General features: G+C 42.1%; 1 protein-coding gene and 1 long non-coding RNA gene across 4 annotated transcripts in view; one reads left to right on the top strand and one right to left on the bottom strand.

The window, feature by feature from the left end:
* Nucleotides 1-21,242, bottom strand: part of DAW1 (dynein assembly factor with WD repeats 1) — a 65,294-nt gene that overhangs the window by 25,376 nt on the left and 18,676 nt on the right. For all 3 annotated transcript variants that reach the window (XM_045481570.1, XM_045481569.1, XM_045481571.1), the window contains exons 5-10: nt 14,507-14,629; nt 10,688-10,787; nt 6,805-6,912; nt 4,503-4,609; nt 3,299-3,401; nt 2,107-2,221 (exon numbers count right to left, since the gene is read on the bottom strand). In XM_045481570.1, coding sequence (XP_045337526.1) covers nt 2,107-2,221; nt 3,299-3,401; nt 4,503-4,609; nt 6,805-6,912; nt 10,688-10,787; nt 14,507-14,629 — 656 coding nt within the window. The remainder of the gene's footprint in view (nt 1-2,106; nt 2,222-3,298; nt 3,402-4,502; nt 4,610-6,804; nt 6,913-10,687; nt 10,788-14,506; nt 14,630-21,242) is intronic.
* On the top strand, nt 1,120-2,924 carry LOC123599581. Its single transcript, XR_006713211.1, has 2 exons — nt 1,120-1,381; nt 2,212-2,924. It is a non-coding gene; the product is annotated as an uncharacterized LOC123599581 (long non-coding RNA).

Raw genomic sequence — 21,242 nt, 5'->3', positions numbered from 1 at the left:
ATGGAGGGTAGCAAGCACTTAAGCATCACATAACGTTATTAATTGTTGACACAGATTAACGTTATACGAGCCTACCATTGAGATGACAGGCACTAGGGCATCACACGTAGCACTCAAGATGACACAAAAGGTATAGCCTGAGGAGCAGATTTCAAAAACACAATCCAGACATGATGTGGAATCATGTAGTTTTGTAAATGAGGTGAAGCAGACATAGCGGACCTTGAAGACGTGTTTACGGCGTCGCACATAAATTTCTAGGAAGTGGTGAAGATATGGCAGAGGATCATACATGGTTGTAAGTGATTAGATGAAGGTATAGTGTAGTATCATACAAGATTTTAAAGAGAATGACAAGGACTGTAAATTAAAACATAGCGGTCGGGTATATGATATAGACACAAGATAGCATCATACATGGTCATTAGAGGGATAATGTGGACTTATGTGGCTCCCTTCATGGTCATCAGGTGGATGATATAGACACAGTGTAGCATCACATTTGGTCTCCAGGGAGATGACAGTTCAGCATCACACTTGGCTACCAAGGTGAGGTCTCTCATGGAATAGCATTGCATATGGTTACCCAGGAGATTAGGTAGACTTTGGATAGCACCACACCAGCTTGCCAAGGAGATGAGGCAGATAAGAGTGCAGCGTCCAGTGTGGTCTTTAAATGATAACAAAGTCATGGTGTAACTTAAAACGTAATCCTCGGGTCTACGGTGCGGACACAATGTAGCATCGTAGGTGGCTATTAAAAGAATTATGCACACGAGGTGCAGCTGCATACGTGGTCATCAGCTGGATAACACAGGTGTGGAGTAGCATTACCTGCAGTCTTCAGGAAGATGACATAGTGTAGCATCATACTTTATTATCAGAGTGATGACTCAAAGAAGAGCATCACACATGGTTGTGTGATGTCATGAGATGACATAGACTTAGTATAGCGTCATGTATGCTGGCCAAGGAGATGGTGCAGATGTGTCATCGCATGCAGCTGTCAAGGACGTGATGTGGACATAATGACAGGGTTGCCAGCAAATGATGCGGAAGTCGTGGAGTCTCTTACATGCTTGTCAGGAATACATAGTTATGAGGGTGACCTGTTGTTTAGTATAATAAATTACCACCCAAGACAGAGTGCATTCATAATGTTGTAATACCGATGCTTGTCAATGAGGGGGGACAGATGTCACATAGCATGATATGCAGCTTTCAGTGACATGTCAAAGACATGGTGTAAGATCATATTTATTTGTCAGCAAGGTGAGTTCATGGTAACCATACATGGTTATCAAGGAGAGGATACCTCCTAGGCAGCAATCAAGGAGATGATGCAGTGAAATGGAATATCGTGCATGGTTTTTAAGAAAATGTGAGTATGGTGTGTAATCATTTACGGCCATCAGGAGGGGATGATGGTATAATGTAGGGTCTTACTTGGTGACCCAGGGCTGGAGTAGACGTACCCTGTAACTTGTGTCCTGGAGGGATGAGATGGACATAATAATATGCACGGTCAACAGGAAGATGACAGAGATGTATTGTAGCATCATATGTGGTCTTCAACGAGTTGAGGCATGCACAGTTTACCACCAGTCCACGGTTACCAATAAGATGATGCAGATATAGTGTAGACTCATCAATGGTAAGGGAGAAGATGACGTATAGCACAGCATCATGTGTGTTCGTCACAAAGGTGTGCTATACATAATGGAGCAGCACGTGTGGATACAGGAGATAATATAGACTTATTATAGCTCTGTGGATGGTGGTCAAGTTGATGAGGTCAACACAGTGTTGCATAATGCAGGATCAGGGAGATGATCCAGGATATACCACCATCTATAGTCATCAAGGAGGTGTGAAGACCGAGTATAACACCAGACGTGGTTGCCAAGGAGGTGACGCAGATATCGTGACATGGTTACCAAGAATACCATATGGACATAGATACCAACATCACAGAGATGAGGCACATGTGGTTTGTACCACAGCTGGTCATCAGGTAGATGACCTATAGTGCAGAATTATACATGTTTCTCAAACAAAGCATAAATCCCCCCCCCCATAAATTAAATGTATGAACCGATGACCTACCATCGGCTGAAGCAGTAGCAATAAGTTTTCCAGTGTAATCAAAACAGCTGTCTAGTATTTCATCATCATGGCCTGTTAATGTTGCCACATATTTTCCATTTGCAGCGTCCCACAGCTACAAGTAAAAAAAAAAAAAGAGAGACGACTATGATAACTTCCTGTCTGAAGTGCAAAAACAGCAAGTAGTAGTCCTGATGACATGCGTATGGCTGGCTAAATAACTGGGCCAAGATCATGTGTATCATTTTCACATGTTCTGTTAATTCTACCTGGATTCATGACAAAAGACCACAGCCAACCAACTAACAAGGCACACTTTGGACGAGAAGATCAGAGACAGACATTTAGGATGGGTAGTACAAATCTGCCACGATAGTAGGAAAAATCTCAAAGTGCCTGTTTCGCTGACTGGAGAGGAAGTGTCCTCTTTTCATAAGAAGGTCATCAAATGATAAGGAGCTTGATCTGAAACTGTAACGCCAGCACATGAAAAGTACACTAAGGTTATAATACATTGGATGTGTAATCAAATAATAATTCCAGAGCATAAGCTCTTAGCAAAAGAAAGTTAAAGGCAGGGAGATGTTGTGCTGAGCCTCAATGAGACTGCCTCTAATCAAAGTTCAACAAATGAACAGAGAGAATAAAGAAAAATAACATGCCTTTTATTTTTTTTTAAAGATCTTGTAATAATTAACATTGTTTGATCTGATTCAATTAACATTGTTTTACTACATAGTTTCTTTAAACTCGGGAGATCAGAAACAACATTTAAAAATGCCAACTATCCTCTCTGTCTCAAAAATAAATAAAACATTTAAAAATTTTTTTTAAAAAGGGGGCGCCTGGGTGGCTCAGTCAGTTAAGCGTCTGTCTGACTTCAGCTCAGGTCATGATCTCACGGTTTGTGAGTTCAAGCCCCGCGTCAGGCTCTGTGCTGACAGCTCACAGCCTGGAGCCTGCTTCGGATTCTGTGTCTCCCTCTCTCTGCCCCTCCCCTGCTCCTGCTCTGTCTCTCTCTGTCTCAAAAATAAATAAAACATTTAAAAAAATGTTTAATGCCAACTATCATTTATAAATTAGTATCTTAATTTTACAGTACCTTTGAAATTTGTTAATGTTGCAGGGAATGTCTGACACAGTAAAAGCATGCACACAAGAACTGTAAAGCAAAGGTGTTTCTTGAGCTCACCATGCAGGTTTTGTCCATAGAGCCGGTTAATATCAGAGAGCAATCCCAGTTGAATAAAGCACTGCTAATCTCAGCACAATGCCCAACTAGGGTATACACCTTCCTGCAGAATGGAAAGGATGCATGCTGGTGAACGATGCCACACGTCAGGATATGTGCCCAAATAATGATGTCTAGCCCCCTGTGGGTGTAAGAATCTAAACTTTGGTTTTTACAAAATAACATCTTTGATGACCAAACAATGATGGCTTTACTATAGCTCAAAAAGAGTCAACTAGGCTACTCATTTCATTTCAGCAGAAATATACCAAAACGTTAAGCACTCAAAGATGGCAACATTACTTAAGACAAGACCTCAGAAAGCCATGGGTAAAAAATAATAAAGATCGTCTGAAATTCTGGAAGCACTCTTACACCAGATGAGCGGACCCCCTGGTAGTTCAGAAACTTCCCCTCAAGCATCTGAAGGGCCCTTCCTCATCTTGATTGCTACCCCTGACAATTAGCCCCCTTACCAAGATGCAGACAGGTCCAAGGTAGGGCTTTATAGAACAAATAGTCTAATTTAGTTAACATCTTAGCAACTAGAACCAAAAATAATTAGGAAGGAAATTGAAGTTCGTGGGCTAAATTAAGTAGGGGAAATTAGCCATGATTTTATTTACTCCTGATATCCATGCCTACCGTAATGACAAGCCACTGAAATGTGATTACATAGTATACAGAATAAGTAACAGCCATACACCCAGGCTACTGTTAACATTCTCCTTGTATGTTGCTGTGTGGCATTATTTGCTCAGAATTCTAAGAAAATACACATGTTTTATGGATCAGAAATACCATTAAATAATGAATTAATTTACTTGTGGTGTGTCCTACTCCTATAGAATCCAAAGCACACTTAATAGATATAAGATTAAACTAATGAACAGCAAAGATTGTCTTCTTAACCCTCTGATTTAGGTTTTAAATTTTTTTAATGTTTTCTTATTTTATTTTTGAGAGAGAGAGAGAGCATGAGCAGGGGTAGGGCAGAGAGGGAGGCAGAATCCGAAGCAGGCTCCAGGCTCTGACAGCTCAGAGCCTGATGTGGGGCTCGAACCCACGAACCATGAGATCGTGACCTGAGCCGAAGTTGTACGCTTAACCGACGGAGCCACCCAGGCGCCCCACAGATTTTAATATTCCTAAAGACAGAGAATACCTTCCAGTTTCAGCTTCCCACACTGCAACTGTATGATCAAAAGACCCTGTGATGATTCTGTCTCCCGAGGTGTTAAAGGACAAAGAGATGATTTCAGCCGAATGTCCCTAGAAAGAGAGTGGATACCGTCACGCACACCTGTGGAAAAACACTCCCTACAAATGCACAATATTCTAGTTGATAAGAAAATGCTAGAAAAGGCAAAACTCTATAGGGGGAAAAAAGATTAGTGGTTGACTGGGGGTGGCAATAGGGAGAGACTGCAAATGGGCACAGGTTTCTTTCCAGGGAAATGTTTGAAAACTAGAGTTTGGGGAAAGTGGCACTTGACTAAATTCTTCTAAAAGTTGACTTACACACTTAAATCAAGTCAATTTTACATAGTACAGCTGTTTGTTTGTTTTTTAATTTTTGTTTCTGTTTGAATAGACAGGGCGAGAACATGATTTGGGAAATCAGAGGGCTTTTTTCACATCGTCTTAAAAACACTTTTAAAAGAGCTGTATGCAGGGAGCCTGCGTGGCTCAGTGGGTTAGGCATCTGACTCTTGATCTCAGCTCAGGTCATGATCTCACGGTTTGTGAAATCGAGCCCCGTGTTGGGCTCTGCACTGACAGTGCGGAGCCTGCTTGGGATTCTCTGTCTCCCTCCCTCTCTACCTCTCCTTCAAGCTCTCTTGCACACACACACACATGCACACACACACACACACACACACACTCTCTCTCTCAAAAAATAAACTTAAAATGATTATAAAAAAAATAAAAGGGCTGTGTGCTTTATGGGTTAACAATAGGCAAGTTTGTGAAATAAAGTTAATAACTTAAAAAAAGGGATATTCTTGTGGCACCAGGGTGGCTCAGTCGGTTAAGTGTCTGACTTCAACTCAGGTCGTGATCTCGCAGTTCACGAGTCTGAGCCCCACATCAGGTTCTGTGCTGACAGCTCGGAGCCTGGAGCCTGCTTGGGATTCTGTGTCTCCCTTCTTCTACCCCTCCCTCACTCATTCTCTCTCTCTTCATCTCTCAGAAATAAACACTGAAAAAAAAATTAAAGGCTATTCTTATGATGACTTAACATCAAATAGGTTAATAAATATCTGGCCTTTGGCCTGACTTTCACCTGGTCCCTGTCTACGGTTGATGCATCAGACGTCCTGAGACAATCCGAAGAAGCCCTTCTCTGCAGCAGATTCTACTCGGCAGTGTCTCCCTTGTTTCTCTAATTCTTGTAGCAAATTAACATATATTACTTTTTTAAGTAGCGGAAAGGTTCATTTACAAATCAAATTTCTGGTTGATCCCGAATGGCAAAAAACTAAATGCGGCTGAACATGGCAATTCCGAACACACGAAACGAACGTGTTCTCTGGCGGCAGGCAGGTGTAGGTGTTCAGGGACAGATGCGTCCTTCGAGGACTGTCAGGCATGTGTCTGAAAGAGGAGGTAATGCAGAGGCAGCCGCCCTCGGACAGGATGAGAACGAAGATCCAAAGAGGATGCTTACGCTAATTAAGGCTGGCACTCTGCATCCCTCGGCGTTAGTTAAAAAGGGTGCTTTTTCTCTCTCCGGGCCATTTTGTAACTTTCTTGGAAAAAGCTCTCCTAGGAGAGGGGCCCTGTGTTTAATGTCCATTTATAATTTGGAAGGATAAGACTTGGGTTTTCCAGCTACCAGTTCCCACTGATCAGCACAGAGAATCACCCTATTTTTGTACGGGGGTGTGGGCTGCAGTGGGGAGAAGCAGAGGTGGCAGGGAAGTGCTGGACGCCTGGTGGCAGTGGGCAGAGGCCCCTGTGGGGACAGGCAGCACCGGGGCTATGGGCGGTGCCCTGTGGCCTTGCTCCTCCTTCCGCTGGCCCCTTGTCATTTCAGACTTTGTAACACAGAAGGCTTCTAAGACTGGGGGGTGGGGGGTGGTGGAGGACGGAGCGAGCAGTCATCCGTTTAAGGAATCTTCTGGCAAGTTCTCCACTTCCGCCCCTTCCAGAAAGTGCCAGCCTCCTCCTACTTGGCTTTAAGCCAGGAAGACGGCGGTGGCTTTAAGTCACAGTTGGTATGGTTTACAGACTAAAGCCAGTCACAGGAAAGAGCCCGCGTGGCTTCCCCCGCTCTCCCATCGAAGCCTTTTGGAAGAGCCAGCAAACCAACCGGGACACTCTTTTCACTGCAGAGTCTGAAAGCCCAAGAGGTCAGTTTGCAATAAACACAAAAATAGAAACAAACTCAAATGATAGGCCGGTGCTAAAGGGCGGCGAATGAAAATGCAAGGCTCCGGAGGCTGTCGGCATTTTGAACGTACCGTCAAAGTGAGCGCTTCCTCTCCGTTCTGAATGTCCCACAGTTTGGCTGTTGTGTCCATGCTGCCAGTGGCCACCAGGGTGCTTTGAGGATTGAATGACAAACACACCTGAATTACAGGAAGTGGAAGAGATTTGAGAGAGAGAAGAGTTTTACGCCGGGACGCAACCACCTTGGATTCAGCCTAATTCTTTGTAAACCACGAAGTGAAACATCAGATCCGGGTGGCCTGCCTTGTGCCGGTTCGATCCCGAAGCACTCTCCTCTTGGGAAGAAGCTTCCTGCTCTCCCACGGCACCGGCTCAGGATTTCAGGGGCACTGGCGCCCCTCCCCGCTTCCAGACCACAGAACACGAACAAAAGCAAACCCATCTCCTTCGAGATGAGATTCGTGTTTTCTGGCTTCCGGCTTCCTGGGTGTTAACTTCACAGTCCTTTCAATCCTCCCCCTCACTCACCAAGGACTTTGGCTACTGGATTTTAGTCTCAAGTCCAAGTCCTACGCGGCCTTCCTGTGAGGCACCAGTCCAGTACCCCAGAACCCGTGACCCTGCACTCCCTTTCATAATCACTCCCATGGCCACACCCTGGACTTTGACATCACTTCCTCTAGAAAATTCACTACCAATACACCAATCCCGAGTTACAATTTCCCAGGACTTCCGCTTCCTTCCTCACCAAGCCATCCCCAGGACATTTTCCATCTCATTCAGACCTTTTCCCGGCCCCTCATCCCCCACTCAGCTGACGTCTTGAGAACATGGCTCCTGCCAGTATCCTCAATACCTTCACTCCCTGTCTTTCCACTGCACCACCCGTAAGACTCCCACCAACTGTAGCAACTGCCATTGCGTTCGCTCACTTGCCCTCCGTCACCACTCAGCTTCAGAAAACTGCACAGCAGGTTATGGCGTTGCTCGTTCGTGCCTTCTGTCCTCAGCTGTGTGCTCAGCACCCTTCCCGACGTGAACGTGCCTCTGCCTCAGTACATTGTCCCTTTCCCCACCCTTGTCCCCGGTCTGTTTCACCCCTCCTCCACAGATAGCCTGGCCTCCTACTATTTCCCTGAGAAAACTCATCTATGGGGGAGGGGGGGGACTTCCTCACCTGGGCCTCTCCTCCCTTCCGTCCGTCTCAGGTGCAGAGGGATCCCTTTGCCCTTCTGAGACACCCTCTTGCCCACATACCTAGGAGCCACGTGCCCACTGATTTTTTTCTCTCCTTGTGGACTAGATCCCTCCTAGTGGCCTAGAAACATGCTTGGGCTTTTCCCACATAAAAACAAACCCCCCCTTGACTCTATGTGCCCCCTTTTCGACTACTTTTTCCCTTTCACCACCAAATCCCTGACTGCCCATCCCCCACTCTTCAACTCTGCTGGAACCACTTTGGTTAAAGGGCCGATCCAATGGCTCTGTCGGTCATCCCACTTAACCTCCTTGACATCTGCAGTGTTGACCCCTTTCTTCTCCATATTTTCTTCCCTCTTGACAGCCATGACCCTGCTCTGCTTTTCTTCTTTTGCTTCCTATCTGTTTTTTGTATCTTTTGGAGGGTTCGTCTCTTCTCCGTCTGCTCAAGATGCCATCACACTTCTCCCCATACTGACCCTTTTCCTTTCAGAAATTTCACTTCCTCAGTGGTCCCCACTGCCACCCTAACACCACTGACTCACCCACATATCCGTGTCTCCTGCCCAGACTTTGCCACTCAATTCAGGCCCAAGGGGCCTTCGATGGACACCACGTGGGCAGCTTGGACCAATCAGTCTAAGACACGTGAGTCATATGAACACAGAGCTGCTTTTCCTTCTCTATAGAGAATTGGTGAATGGTACTGCCATTGTCTGAAATCAGGGAATCTCTCTAGGGGCCCTTTTTTCCTTCAGGCCTCACATCTACTTGCTGACCCAGTCCTACTCCTCCACCACCTACGCCTCCGTCATCTCTGCTTGGAAACAAGATGCCCGACCGGCCCCTACCTCCGATCACGCTGCACACTGCCAAAAGAATGATCTTCCCAAAGACTCAAAGTGACCACGCGATCCCCCAGCTTAAGAGTCCCAACAGCACAGCACCATCCACAGGATGAAGCCCTAATTCCTTAGGCTCTGAATGGGTTGCAGGTGCCAAGATAAGGTGCCTTGAATCCAGGCATCTGGGCAGCACAAGGGGTCCTCAGCCAGCACCCCTGCCCATGGGCAGAAGGCAGATCCCCTCCATGCGTTGCATGGCCACGTTGGCATATTCTGTGTATATCACCCCAGGGTGAGGCTGGGAAGCGCTGCTCTGGCCACACAGAGTCACCCGAGTTCAAACGCACCCACCACCGTTGCACACCTCCTCTGGGCGTGCTGCTTCCTCGTCCTGAGTACACCAGCAAAGTCTCTCCTCAGCACCCCCCTACTGGATGCTCCCCTCTGTGACCACACTAAACTCCCCACAAACTTCTAGCACACCCACAAAGCATCTTTGAACTTATTTATTGGCGCCTCTACTCCCTCTACTAAAGTACAAAATCCCTGCAGGACAAGATCTATGTGTGATTCTATTTGGCATGCCAGACACGTAGGCCAGGGCTCGACACGCCGCCAATATTTAGTAAATATTTATTGGATTAATGTTGTTGACTATGAAAAAATCAATATTTTCCTAGGAACCATATATAAAAAAAAAACTTTTTCAAGTTCCAAGGGAGTGTGAGAATGAGGATTATGTCTTTTTTATAACTTTGGGTAAATTACGTACTCTATGCCTCAGCATCTTGGACTGTAAAAGGGGGAAATATCTAGCCCTTAGGGTTGTTATGAGATGCAACTAAGCTAATATATGTGAAGGGCTTAGGACAGCGCTTTGTGCACACTGAGCACAATTAACGAGTCGATTATAGTTTTTCACTGCATTATCCCCCAGTGTCTAGCAAAGTATTAAACATAGCATGAGCCCTTATTGGATGAGTACACCATGAGTTTGAAGGATAAATATAAATAAATTTTACTCCTAAAATAAGCAGCTTGTTTATTTTTAAAAGCTATCATTTGTTCCATAGGGTGCCAATTATCTCACTAATTGTTATAAGCTGTAACACAGAATTGGCCAAGGTCAAGGCCTCCCAATAGCGAAAGCTATTTAGAGTATCAAATTATTTATTCAAATTTGAATTCTAACGCTATCCGGGAAACAATCAGCCTAAATATTTCCCGTGATATAATATATATATATTAAAAAAAGGTACTTTAAAAGCTATGTTAATAATTTTATCAACCCCCATCAAGTCAATCCTTCAAAAGCAAGTCAATGAAAAAGAAGAAGTCAGGTTGGATATTGCACTTAAATGTTTACCATATTACACATCTAATTGGTCAATGCAGGATGCAGGTTATTGAACGACATCTTTAATATATAAACACTCGAATAGCTTGTAATTTACATAAATGTCACCATATGAAATAAATGTAAACTAAAAATACTGGATAGAATTATAAAATTAATCATGAAGGTAGAACCACCACTTTTATATAATGGACTCCTAAAAACAAAAAGCAATGATGTGTTGACATAGGTCCATCAATTGTAACAAAGGTACCATTTTGGTGGGGGATGTTCATAAAGGGACATGCTTGGTTTTGGGGGGACGGGAGGGAATATATGGGAAATCTCTGTACCTTCCACTCAGTCTTGTTGTGAATATAAAACTCCTGTAAAAAATAAAGTCTATTAAAAAAGAGAGAAAGAGAAAAGCGAAGAAGAAGAAAAAGAAGAAGAAGAACAAGAAGAAGAAGAAAAAGAAGAAGAAGAAGAAGAAGAAGAAGAAGAAGAAGAAGAAGAAAAAGAAGAAGAAGGAAAACAACAACATAAAAAATATAACAAAATAAATATACTCACTATTTCTGCTGTATGACCTCTAAAGGTATGGTAACATTTTCCCGTGTCTACACTCCATAGCTTACAAGTCTTATCAAAGGATCCAGTGGCAATTTTGTCACTAAAATTTAAAACAAAGGTAGATTTTGAAAACAAATTCAAACACACTGTATGGGACACTGAATTAAGACAAGACATTAATACGTAGGTCTGCATCTACTCAGAAATTTACTTCGTTTTTGAAACAACAAACAATCTTACGTTTGTTTCGGTGGATAACAATTTTAAGGTCTAATTTTTCAATAATATAAGATTATGCATTTAATTTAAAATGGTTTACGTTGAAAGTATAAATTTATGTTTGGGATTACAATCAGTTTTTAAACTAGCACAATGAATATGGTAAATTTTTTAGTTTAGAAAACTCCTACCAAATGGAAATTAAAAATGTATGAGATGCAGGAAACGGAAAAATTCTATTAGATCTACTGACAAGGATAACATTGAATTTAAAAGAAGAAAAATGAAAAGGTATAAATCCAATGAACCACATGGCTAGATGAGTTTCTGAGAATTTAGTGTCTCCTTGGGAAAATAATGCTGCTAATATCCCAATTGTCAGCTCTTTGGTGAAGGAAGACAGTTTTCAGAAGAAATATGGTGAGACCTCAGTCCCTTTCAAACAAGAGGCTTTCCGTGTACACCGCAGAGCAGGGTTACTATCAACACCAGATAGATAAGAGTAGGTTGGCCCGCATAACCTTTGACCATGGAACTAAATCTTTTCCTTTACCATTGACCCCTGTCTTTCATAGCAACTCATCAAAATGCTTCACCCAACGGGGTCACCGGTTATACTGCAAGCTCATTGTTCAAGACCCTCATTGGGTCTTAAGACCCAAATACGTACCTTAAAGCAAATTCTATGTGCTTGGCACAGTCATTGGATTTATATTTTATCCAAACTAACATTAATGCCCTGTATCTCTCCTTCGCTCTCAGGCCACCCACATAAGTATTTCTGTGGTCTCTGATACTAAAGGAGTCAGGTCCTTTCTGTCCATGCTCCATGCTTCAGGAACAGACTGTTCTGGAGAATACCCACCCACCCACCTCGAGCTTCCTAACACTCAAGGCTGGTTGTCAACCCAAAGTCTGCACTAACTCTCTCCCCATCTGGTCTGAGCGTTTCTCATCAGCTGCTGATGTCCAACTTCTGCTCAGATATGCTGAGAGCACTGTGTGCTCTTTGTCAGCTCCTTCCCTCCACTTTCCAGCCCTCCTCCCCCTCAGACATATTGTCTCAAGTTGCTGCTGTTTCTCTCTCAGTTCCTGTTGGATCACACACTGCTCTCTACACCCATTCACCACTACATTATAAAAGATAACACTGATTTCACAGTTTTTAGAATTACTTTATAGAATCAAAGCTTACTTCTGACCCAATGTATAAAACATGTAAGAACTAACCTGGTTCTTCTATCTCTATCTCTGTCTTTCTGTCTCTCTGTCTCTGTCTCTGTCTCTCTCTCTCTCTCTCTCTCACACACACACACACACACACACACACCGTCTCATTCTTTGGTGGCGATCTTGAATCTTGAACTCACTCTGCTGAAACCCCAGTGCCCCAAAGTGCTGTGAAAAAGGCTGCTTTAATCCATACATAAATCATCAGACTATGTAATCGGACAAGCGAGTTTTTTGTCAGGGGGTCTTGGTAGAATCCAATAGAAAGGCCAAAAGATGAAGAGTTCCTCCCCTCTCTATCCCCCTAAAACTTTGTTCTAAGATAGATATGCAAAAATATCCTGTCTTGTAAGTATAATATTATAGGATATTATATTATATCATGCAGAACATACTGTTAAAGTCCTTTAAATAACACTGCAAGTAAAGTAGGAATTATAGTAGAGGTAAAGCATTATCATTTATAATATCAATTAAACCTCTCTCCCACAGGTTGGTGCAATAAGGCATTATAAAAACTATCATTCTCTACAATGTAAAACTGCATACATCAAAGTTAAGTTTTTGGTAATGTAATTGGAATACTTAATCATTTTAACGTACCAATTAAGTTTGATTGTGCCATCACAATTGATGTGATTTAAACTGTGTTACATCTCAGAAAGATATAATGACATTAGCAACCTACATATCAAGTTTTTAACATATATGGTATAAAATTTCTACTTTAAGTGCATCAGATTTTGATAGGATTCCCTTTATCGCCCCTGCCACTACCCTAGACTGTTCTCATCATCCCATGAATGTATCTTTTTATCTGCCTCCTAACTAAATTCCTTGCCTCCTGTTTCATCCCAATCCAAACCCTCGGACCCCTTCTCTCTGCCAGAACAGCCCTCCCAAAATGGCACTTGCATTGCGTCCCTCCTTTGTACACAAAGCCTTCATGACAACTCAATCGTCCAGAACAGAGTTCAAACTACGCAGAACACTCTGACCTCACCCACTTCTGATTCTCACCAGGAAACATCCACTAGAGAGCCAGGGGCACTGGGGGAGCTGGGCAAAGCCCCACCTAGGCCATGGAGCTGGAGGGTGCCCTCCCCCAGGGTGCCCTCCCACCTCCTTTATTTTCCACCTCCAAGCTTCTGCTGGAGTTGCACATCATCCTCAGAACCTCCACCAAAAGAAATCCCACTGGCCTTTATCTTCTAACTTTCATGCCATTTACTGTTGTGTTCTAGTCATCATAATACTATCATAAAAGAGACATATTTACTGAGACAGCTTAGTGAATGGAAAAAGTCACAGTGGTCAGTCATGAAAAAAGACACACATTAAAAACTTTTACTCAAATACGCAAGGCAAAGGCCTTTTCTTTGGCTACCTGGAGCTCATTATCTGCCTTACAGAAATCATATCCAACCTCTACAAGTTCCAATTTGAGAACTTAAACACACTTGTAGGACCATGTGCGTACAAAGATAGTTCAAGATGTTTCCATGCATTTTCTAATGTTTACACTGACCTCACCTACAACTTCACTCACTAGCAATTTTTCAAAGATTTACCTTAGCTGCGTTTTCACGAAAAAATAACAGCTTTCTTTTCACGTGCATATTTCATTAGTTTAAGCACTATTTAATTCAATTCGATCATTAAAGTTGAAATCACAACAAACACAAGCAGATTTATGGACAAATACAAGTAACTCATCGTAGACTTAGACCTAACCGGTGGGAAGAAAAGCTGAGCACACCGGTGGATGGCCCAGTTTCTGCAAATATCCAGGGAGCCTTGGGTACCAGCAGTACGTCATGCAGAAGGAGAGCTAGAGAGAACACTGGTTCATCTGTCGAATCAGTTAACTAGAGGCTGGTTTAAAAATGCTATTATATCTTGTACTGTTATCTAGCATGCTACTGGATCCACTTTTTTTTTCGGCTAAGACTGTAAATTAACTTCTGAACAAGGTAAACCATGCTCTGGGGGTATGTCACATTCTCCAGAAGCCAGTGCTCTAAACATCAATAGGACATAAGTGCCTGTCAGAGAACTCCCAGGGGACGGGACTCAGCCCTGCTTGAACTTGGGACTTTAGCTCCCCTCTTAACTACCCCGTGATTTTGAGAAAGGTCCTTGAACTTTATATACTTTATGTGAGAAAAAGAAGACCTATCCCCAAACTCCTTTAAGCACCGAAAGGGGTATTTAAAAAGCTTTCAAAGCACACATCCAGGCACTTGGAAATTTTAGTTCTCTTTTTCTTTTCATCCCCCAAAAACCAGAGGAAGACATGAATAAATGGAGAGAAAATAAAGGATTTAATGGATTAATGAGGAAGAAATGAATGACTGAATGTCTGTTTACCCATACGGATTGTTGAATGCTATGGCATAAACCACATTCCGGTGGCCCTCCAGGGTATGAAGCTCCTCTCCAGATGCAGTATCCCAAAGTTTACACGTCCGATCATAGCTTCCTGTAATAAAGCTAACACGCGGGAGACAAATAGATCACAAAGTGACAACAGCAGGGTGTTAATAAAGACCTCGTTTTTTTACCTACAAGATTATAACCCCATTTATCTTGCTCTTCTTTTTTTTAATCTTTCTTTATTTTTGAGAGAGAGAGCAACAGAGCATGAGCAGGGGAGGGGCAGAGAGAGAGGGAGACCCAGAACCCGAAGCAGGCTCCAGGCTCTGAGCTGTCAGCACAGAGCCCAAGGCGGGGCTCGAACTCACAAACCGTGAGATCATGACCTGAGCTGAAGTCGGATGCTTAACCAAGACTGAGCCACCCAGGTGCCCCTATCTTGCTTTTTACAAAATGAAATTGTGTATGGAGAACCGTTAAATTGGGAACAATAGCTACATCCTTTTATTAGAAACTTTTTTAATTTTATCCTTAAACCAAAAAGGAGCCACTAAATCAAATAAAGAGTAATCCTGCCAATAATCATTCTTATAAATAATTACGAATTAAATAATATTAATCAGCAACATTTTCTGAAATTCTAACATATCTCAATAAACAGTATCGTTCTTCCCATTGGTCAGCCCATAAAATCTTAGCATCATCTTTGGTTCCTCTAATCCCCTCACATACCACACACAATCTATTAGTAAATTCTGTGAGCCCAATCTCAAAATACACCCCTAGTGTGGCTGCATTTCACCAGGCTCCATTGCCTCCGTCTCTTGCCTAAACAATGAAACCATCTTCTAATAGATCTTGGCTCACACATGGTCCTTACTCCTTATGAGTCTATCTTCCACACCGAAATTGGAGGTTTTTGTTTGTTTTTTTTTTTTAACTTCCCTCTGATGGCTTCCTAACAATCTAGAGGAAAATTCAAACTTCTGCTCATGGCCCACAAGACCAACAGCACTGGCTGTCTCTGGGACCTCAACTTGACCCCAAAGCACACCCTGAGCAGGTACATTCACCTCTTTGCTAGTCTTTCTTCTACCCATCAGGTTTACTGCCATCATCCCCAGGACCTGGAACATGACTGGCAAACTAGTAAGTGTCAGTGAATATTTACTGAAGATTAGCAATCCTCTTACATGACTATTCTTCTACAGGAATAATTTGTACGTTGCCCTCTCATATGTAGTTTTTTATTTTAGAGAGAAGAAGCACATGCAAGTGGGGAGGGGGAGAGAGAGAGAGAGAGAGAGAGAGAGAGAGAGAGAGAGAATCTCAAGCAGGCTCCACGTTCAGCATGGAGCCCAATGAAGGGCTCGATCTCACGACCCTGAGATGACGAGCCAAAATCAAGAGTTGACCACACTGAAACAACTGAGTCACCTATGCACCCCTTGACCTCTAATGTTTTAAAGTTAAAAATACTATCTTAGTTATTCCTTAAGTATTCCATTAGGAAAGCTACTTCCCCAACACAGAAAAAAGTGCACAGATGTAAAAAGCTGGTCTGCAATAAAAAAGAATGAAATCTGGCCATTTGCGACAATGTGGATGGAACCAGAGTATATTATACTAAGTGAAAAAAAAAGTCAGTCAGAGAAAGACAAGTATCAGATGATTTCACTCATATGTCGAATTTAGGACACACAACAGATGAACATAAGGGAAGAGAAGGAACAGTAAGATAAAAACAGAGGGAGGTAAACCGTAAGAGACTTTTAAATACAGAGAACAAACTGAGAGTTGATGGAGGGAGGGAGGCAGGGTAGGGTTAGGGGTAGGGTTAGGGTTAGGGTTCACTAAGTGAGTGATGGGCATTAAGCAGGGCACTTGTGATGAGCACTGGGTGTTATACAGAAGTGATGAATCATTGAGTTCTACTCTCAAAACCAATACTGCACTGTATGCTAACTTAAATTTAAATAAATTAATTAAAACAAATAAGTTAAATCAAGAAATAAGTTAATAAATAAATTAAAAAACCAGTCTGAGTGTCAAGTGGTAACGATAAAAGGTAAACAGATAAATGATAAATTCTGACAAGGAAACTCAACCAAACAAAAGGGTTGACAAGGCAGTGTACCTTTGATTCTTCTCCAGACACTTCCTCTTAGCTTTTCAGGGATGTAAACTGGCACAGTCGTGATGGAAGATAGGATGGTGGGTCCCCCAAAAACTTAAAAATAAAACTACCGTATGATCCTACAATCTCACTTCTGGGTGTATATAAAAAAATGAAATCAGGGGCGCCTGGGTGGCTCAGTCGGTTGAGCGTCCGACTTCGGCTCAGGTCATGATCTCGCGGTCTGTGAGTTCGAGCCCTGCGTCGGGCTCTGTGCTGACGGCTCAGAGCCTGGAGCCTGTTTCAGATTCTGTGTCTCCCTCTCTCTCTGCTCCTCCCCCGTTCATGCTCTGTCTCTCTCTGTCTCAAAAATAAATAAACGTTTAAAAAAAATTTTTTTTAAATGAAATCAGGGTCTCATAGAGGTATCTGCACTGTCATGTTCTTTGCAGCGCTGTTCACAATAGCCAAAACACTGAAACAACAAATATCCATCAGGGAATGAATGTCATACTATTTAGCCATGACAAAGAAAGAAACTCTGCCACTTGCAAAAACATGGACGAACTTGGAGGGCATTATGCTAAGTGAAATAAGCCAGACACAGAAAAACAAGTATTGTCTGATCTCACACACAGGTGGAATCTAAAAAAAAGTCAAATTCATAGAAGCAGACAGTAGAACAGTAGTCACCAAGGACTGGGGAGTGGGAGAAATGGGGAGACATTCGTTAAAGAGCATAAATTTGCAGTTATGTAGGATGAATAAATCTAGAGATGTAATGCACAGGCATAATCACTATAGTTAATAATATTGGCCTGAGCTAGAACTGATCCATGAGATCAGCAAAGTCACAAGATATAAAATTAGTGCACAGAAATTAGTTGCATTTCTATACACCAATAATGAAACAGCAGAAAGAGAAATCAAGGAATTGATCCCATTTACAATTGCACCAAAAACCATAAAATACCTAGGAATAAATCTAACCAAAGAGGTTAAAAGTCTATACACTGAAAACTATAGAAAGCTCATGAAAGAAATTGAACAAGATACCAAAACAAAAAACAGGAAAAATATTCCATGCTCAAGAATTGGAAGAACAAATATTGTTAAAATGTCGATACTATCCAAAGCAATCTATATATTCAATGCAATCCCTATCAAAATAACACCAGCATTCTTCACAGAGCTGGAACAAACAATCCTAAAATTTGTATGGAACCAGAAAAGATCCTGAATTTCCAAAGCAATCCTGAAAAAGAAAAACAAAACTGGAGACATCATAATTCCGGACTTCAAGATGAATTACAAAGCTGTTATCATCAAGACAGTATGGTACTGGCACAAAAACTGACACACAGATTAATGGAACAGAATAGAGAACCCAGAAATGGACCCACAAACGTATGGCCAACTAATCTTTGACAAAGCAGGAAAGAATATCCAATGGAATAAAGACAGTCTCTTCAGCAAGTGGTGCTGGGAAAACTGGACAGCGACACGCAGAAAAATGAACCTGGACCACTTTCTTACACAAAAATACACTCAAAATGGATGAAAGACCTCAATGTAAGACAGGAAGCCATCAAAATCCTCGAAGAGAAAGCAGGCAAAACCTCTTTCATCTTGCCCGCAGCACCTTCTTACTCACGTCTCTGGAGGCAAGGGAAACAAAAGCAAAAATGAGCTACTGGGACCTCATCAAAATAAAAGGCTTCTGCACAGCAAAGGAAACAATCAGCAAAACTAAAAGGCAACCGACAGAATGAGAGAAGATATTTGCAAATGACATATCAGATAAAGGGTTAGTATCCAAAATCTATAAAGAACTTATCAAACTCAACCCCCAAAAAACAAATAAGCCAGTGAAGAAATGGGCAAAAGACATGAATAGACACTTCACCAGAGAAGACATCCAGATGGTCAACCAACACATGAAAAAATGCTCCACATCACTCATCATCAGAGAAATAGAAATCAAAACCACAATAAGATACCACCTCACACCTGTCAGAATGGCTAAATTTAACTCAGGCAATGACAGATGTTGAGGATGTGGAAAAAGAGGAATGCTGGTGGGAATACAAACTGGTGCAGCCACTCTGGAAAACAGTATGGAGGTTCCTCAAAAAATTAAAAATAGAATTACCCTATGACCCTGCAATTTCTCTGCTGAATATTTATCCGAAGGACACAGACGTGCTGTTTCAAAGGGGCACATGCACCCCACTGTTCATAGGAGTGCATAGCCAAAGTATGGAAAGAGCCCAAATGTCCATCAACAGATGAGTGGATAAAGAAGATGTGCCATATGTGTGTGTGTGTGTGTGTGTGTGTACATACATACACACACACACACACACACACACACACACAATGGAATGTTACTTGGCAATCAAAAAGAATGAAATCTTGCCATGTGCAACGACATGGATGGAACTAGAGTGTATTATGCTCAGCAAAATTAGTAAGAGAAAGACAAATATCATATGACTTCACTCATATGTAGAATTTAAGATACAATACAGATGAACATAAGAGAAGGGAAGCAAAAACAATATAAAAACAGGGAGGGGACAAAACACAAGAGACTCTTAAATATAGAGAACAAACTGAGGGTTGCTGGAGGGGTTGGGGGTGGGGGGATGGGCTAAATGGGCAAGGGGCATCAAGGAAGACACTTGTTGGGATGAGCACTGGGTGTTATACGTAGGGGATGAATCATTGGATTCTACTCCTGAAATCATTATTGTACTACATGCTAACTAACTTGAATGTACATTACAACATAAGTAAATAAAAAATAAAATAAAATAATAATTCTGGCTTGAATACTGGAAATACACTAAAAGAATAGATTTCAAGTGCTTTCTTCACACACACAAAAAGTGGTAACTGTGAGGAGATAATATGTTAATTAGCTTGACTGCAACAATTATTTCACCATGTGTATGTACGTCAAATCATGTGGTACACCTTAAATATATATACAATTTTATTTAAAAAAATGTATCCTTGGTTGTTAAAAATTAGAAATGAAGAATAGAAAGGGAAATATAGAGCGGCACCTGGATGACTCAGTTGGTTGAGTGTCTGCCTCTTGATTTCAGCTCGGTAATGATCCCAGGGTCATGGGATCAAGCCCCGAATCCAGCTTTGTCCTGGCAGGGCAGAACCTGCTTGGGATTCTCTCTCCCTCTCTCTGCCCCTCTCCCCTGAAAACTTGCTCTCTCTCTAAAATAGAGACGAGAAGGGAGGTAGGGAAGGAGGAAGGGAGGGAGGGAGGGAAGGAGGAAGAGAGGGAGGGAGGGAGAAGGAAGGAAGAAAGGAAAGAAGGAAGGAAGGAAGGAAGGAAGGAAGGAAGGAAGGAAGGGATATATAGAAATAAATAGATGGAGCACAGAGGATCCTTAGGGCAGAGAAACTGCTCTGTGTGATGCCTTAATGGTAGAGATCTGTCATTAAACATTTGTCAACCCATAGAATGAAAGAAAGCAAGAGCAACCCCTAATGTAAACTATGAAGTTTGAGTGATAATGATGTGTTTGTCAATGTAGGCCCATCAAATGTAGGAAATGCACAAACCTTGGGGGAAGATGCCAGTGAAAGAAGCTGAGGGTGTGTGGGGGCCAGACGTATGTGGCAAATCTCCGTACCCTCTGCTCAATTTTGCTGTAAACCTAAAACCACTATAAATAATGAAGTCTAATAATTTTTTTAATATCTTTTTCATCTCAAAAAATTAATAAAGGAACTACCCTATGACCCAGCAATTGCACTACTAGGTATTTATTCAAAGGATACAAAAATGTTGATTCGAAGGGGCACATGCACCCCAATGTTTAGAGCAGCGCTATCAACAATAGCCAAATTATGGAAAGCACCCAAATGTCCACTGACTGATGAATGGATAAAGAAGATGTGGTTTATATGTACAATGGAATATTACAGATCGACAAGAATGAAATCTTGCCATTTGCAACAATGTGGATGGAACTAGAGTGTATTATGCTAAGTGAAAAAAGTCAGAGAAAGATAAGAGAAAGATACATATCGTATGATCTCACTCATATGTGGAATGTAAGAAACAAAACAGATGGGGCGCCTGGGTGGCGCAGTCGGTTAAGCGTCCGATTTGTTCAAGCCCCGCGTCGGACTCTGGGCTGATGGCTCAGAGCCTGGAGCCTGTTTCCGATTCTGTGTCTCCCTCTCTCTCTGCCCCTCCCCCGTTCATGCTCTGTCTCTCTCTGTCCCAAAAATAAATAAACGTTGAAAAAAAAAAAAAAAAAACAGATGAACATAGGGGAAGGGAAGGGAAACCAAGATAAAAACAGAAGGAGGCAAACCATAAGAGACTCTCAAATACAGAGAAGAAACTGAGGGTTGCTGGAGGGGTGTTGGGGGAGATGGACTAAATGGGTGAGGGGGACTAAGGAGGACGCTTGTTGGGATGAGCACTGGGTGTTACATGTAAGTAATAAATCACTAACCTCTACTCCTAAAATCATTATTGCACTATATGTTAACTAACTTGGATTCAAATAAAATTAAGAATTAAAAATTAAATAAAATAAAAGCAACTTTTCGACTTTGGGTGCAAGAAAATAAATA

The sequence above is a fragment of the Leopardus geoffroyi genome, chromosome C1 (genome assembly GCF_018350155.1).
Source record: "Leopardus geoffroyi isolate Oge1 chromosome C1, O.geoffroyi_Oge1_pat1.0, whole genome shotgun sequence".
In the NCBI taxonomy this organism is placed as follows: Eukaryota; Metazoa; Chordata; class Mammalia; order Carnivora; family Felidae; genus Leopardus; species Leopardus geoffroyi.
This window is presented reverse-complemented; position numbering and strand designations above follow the sequence as displayed.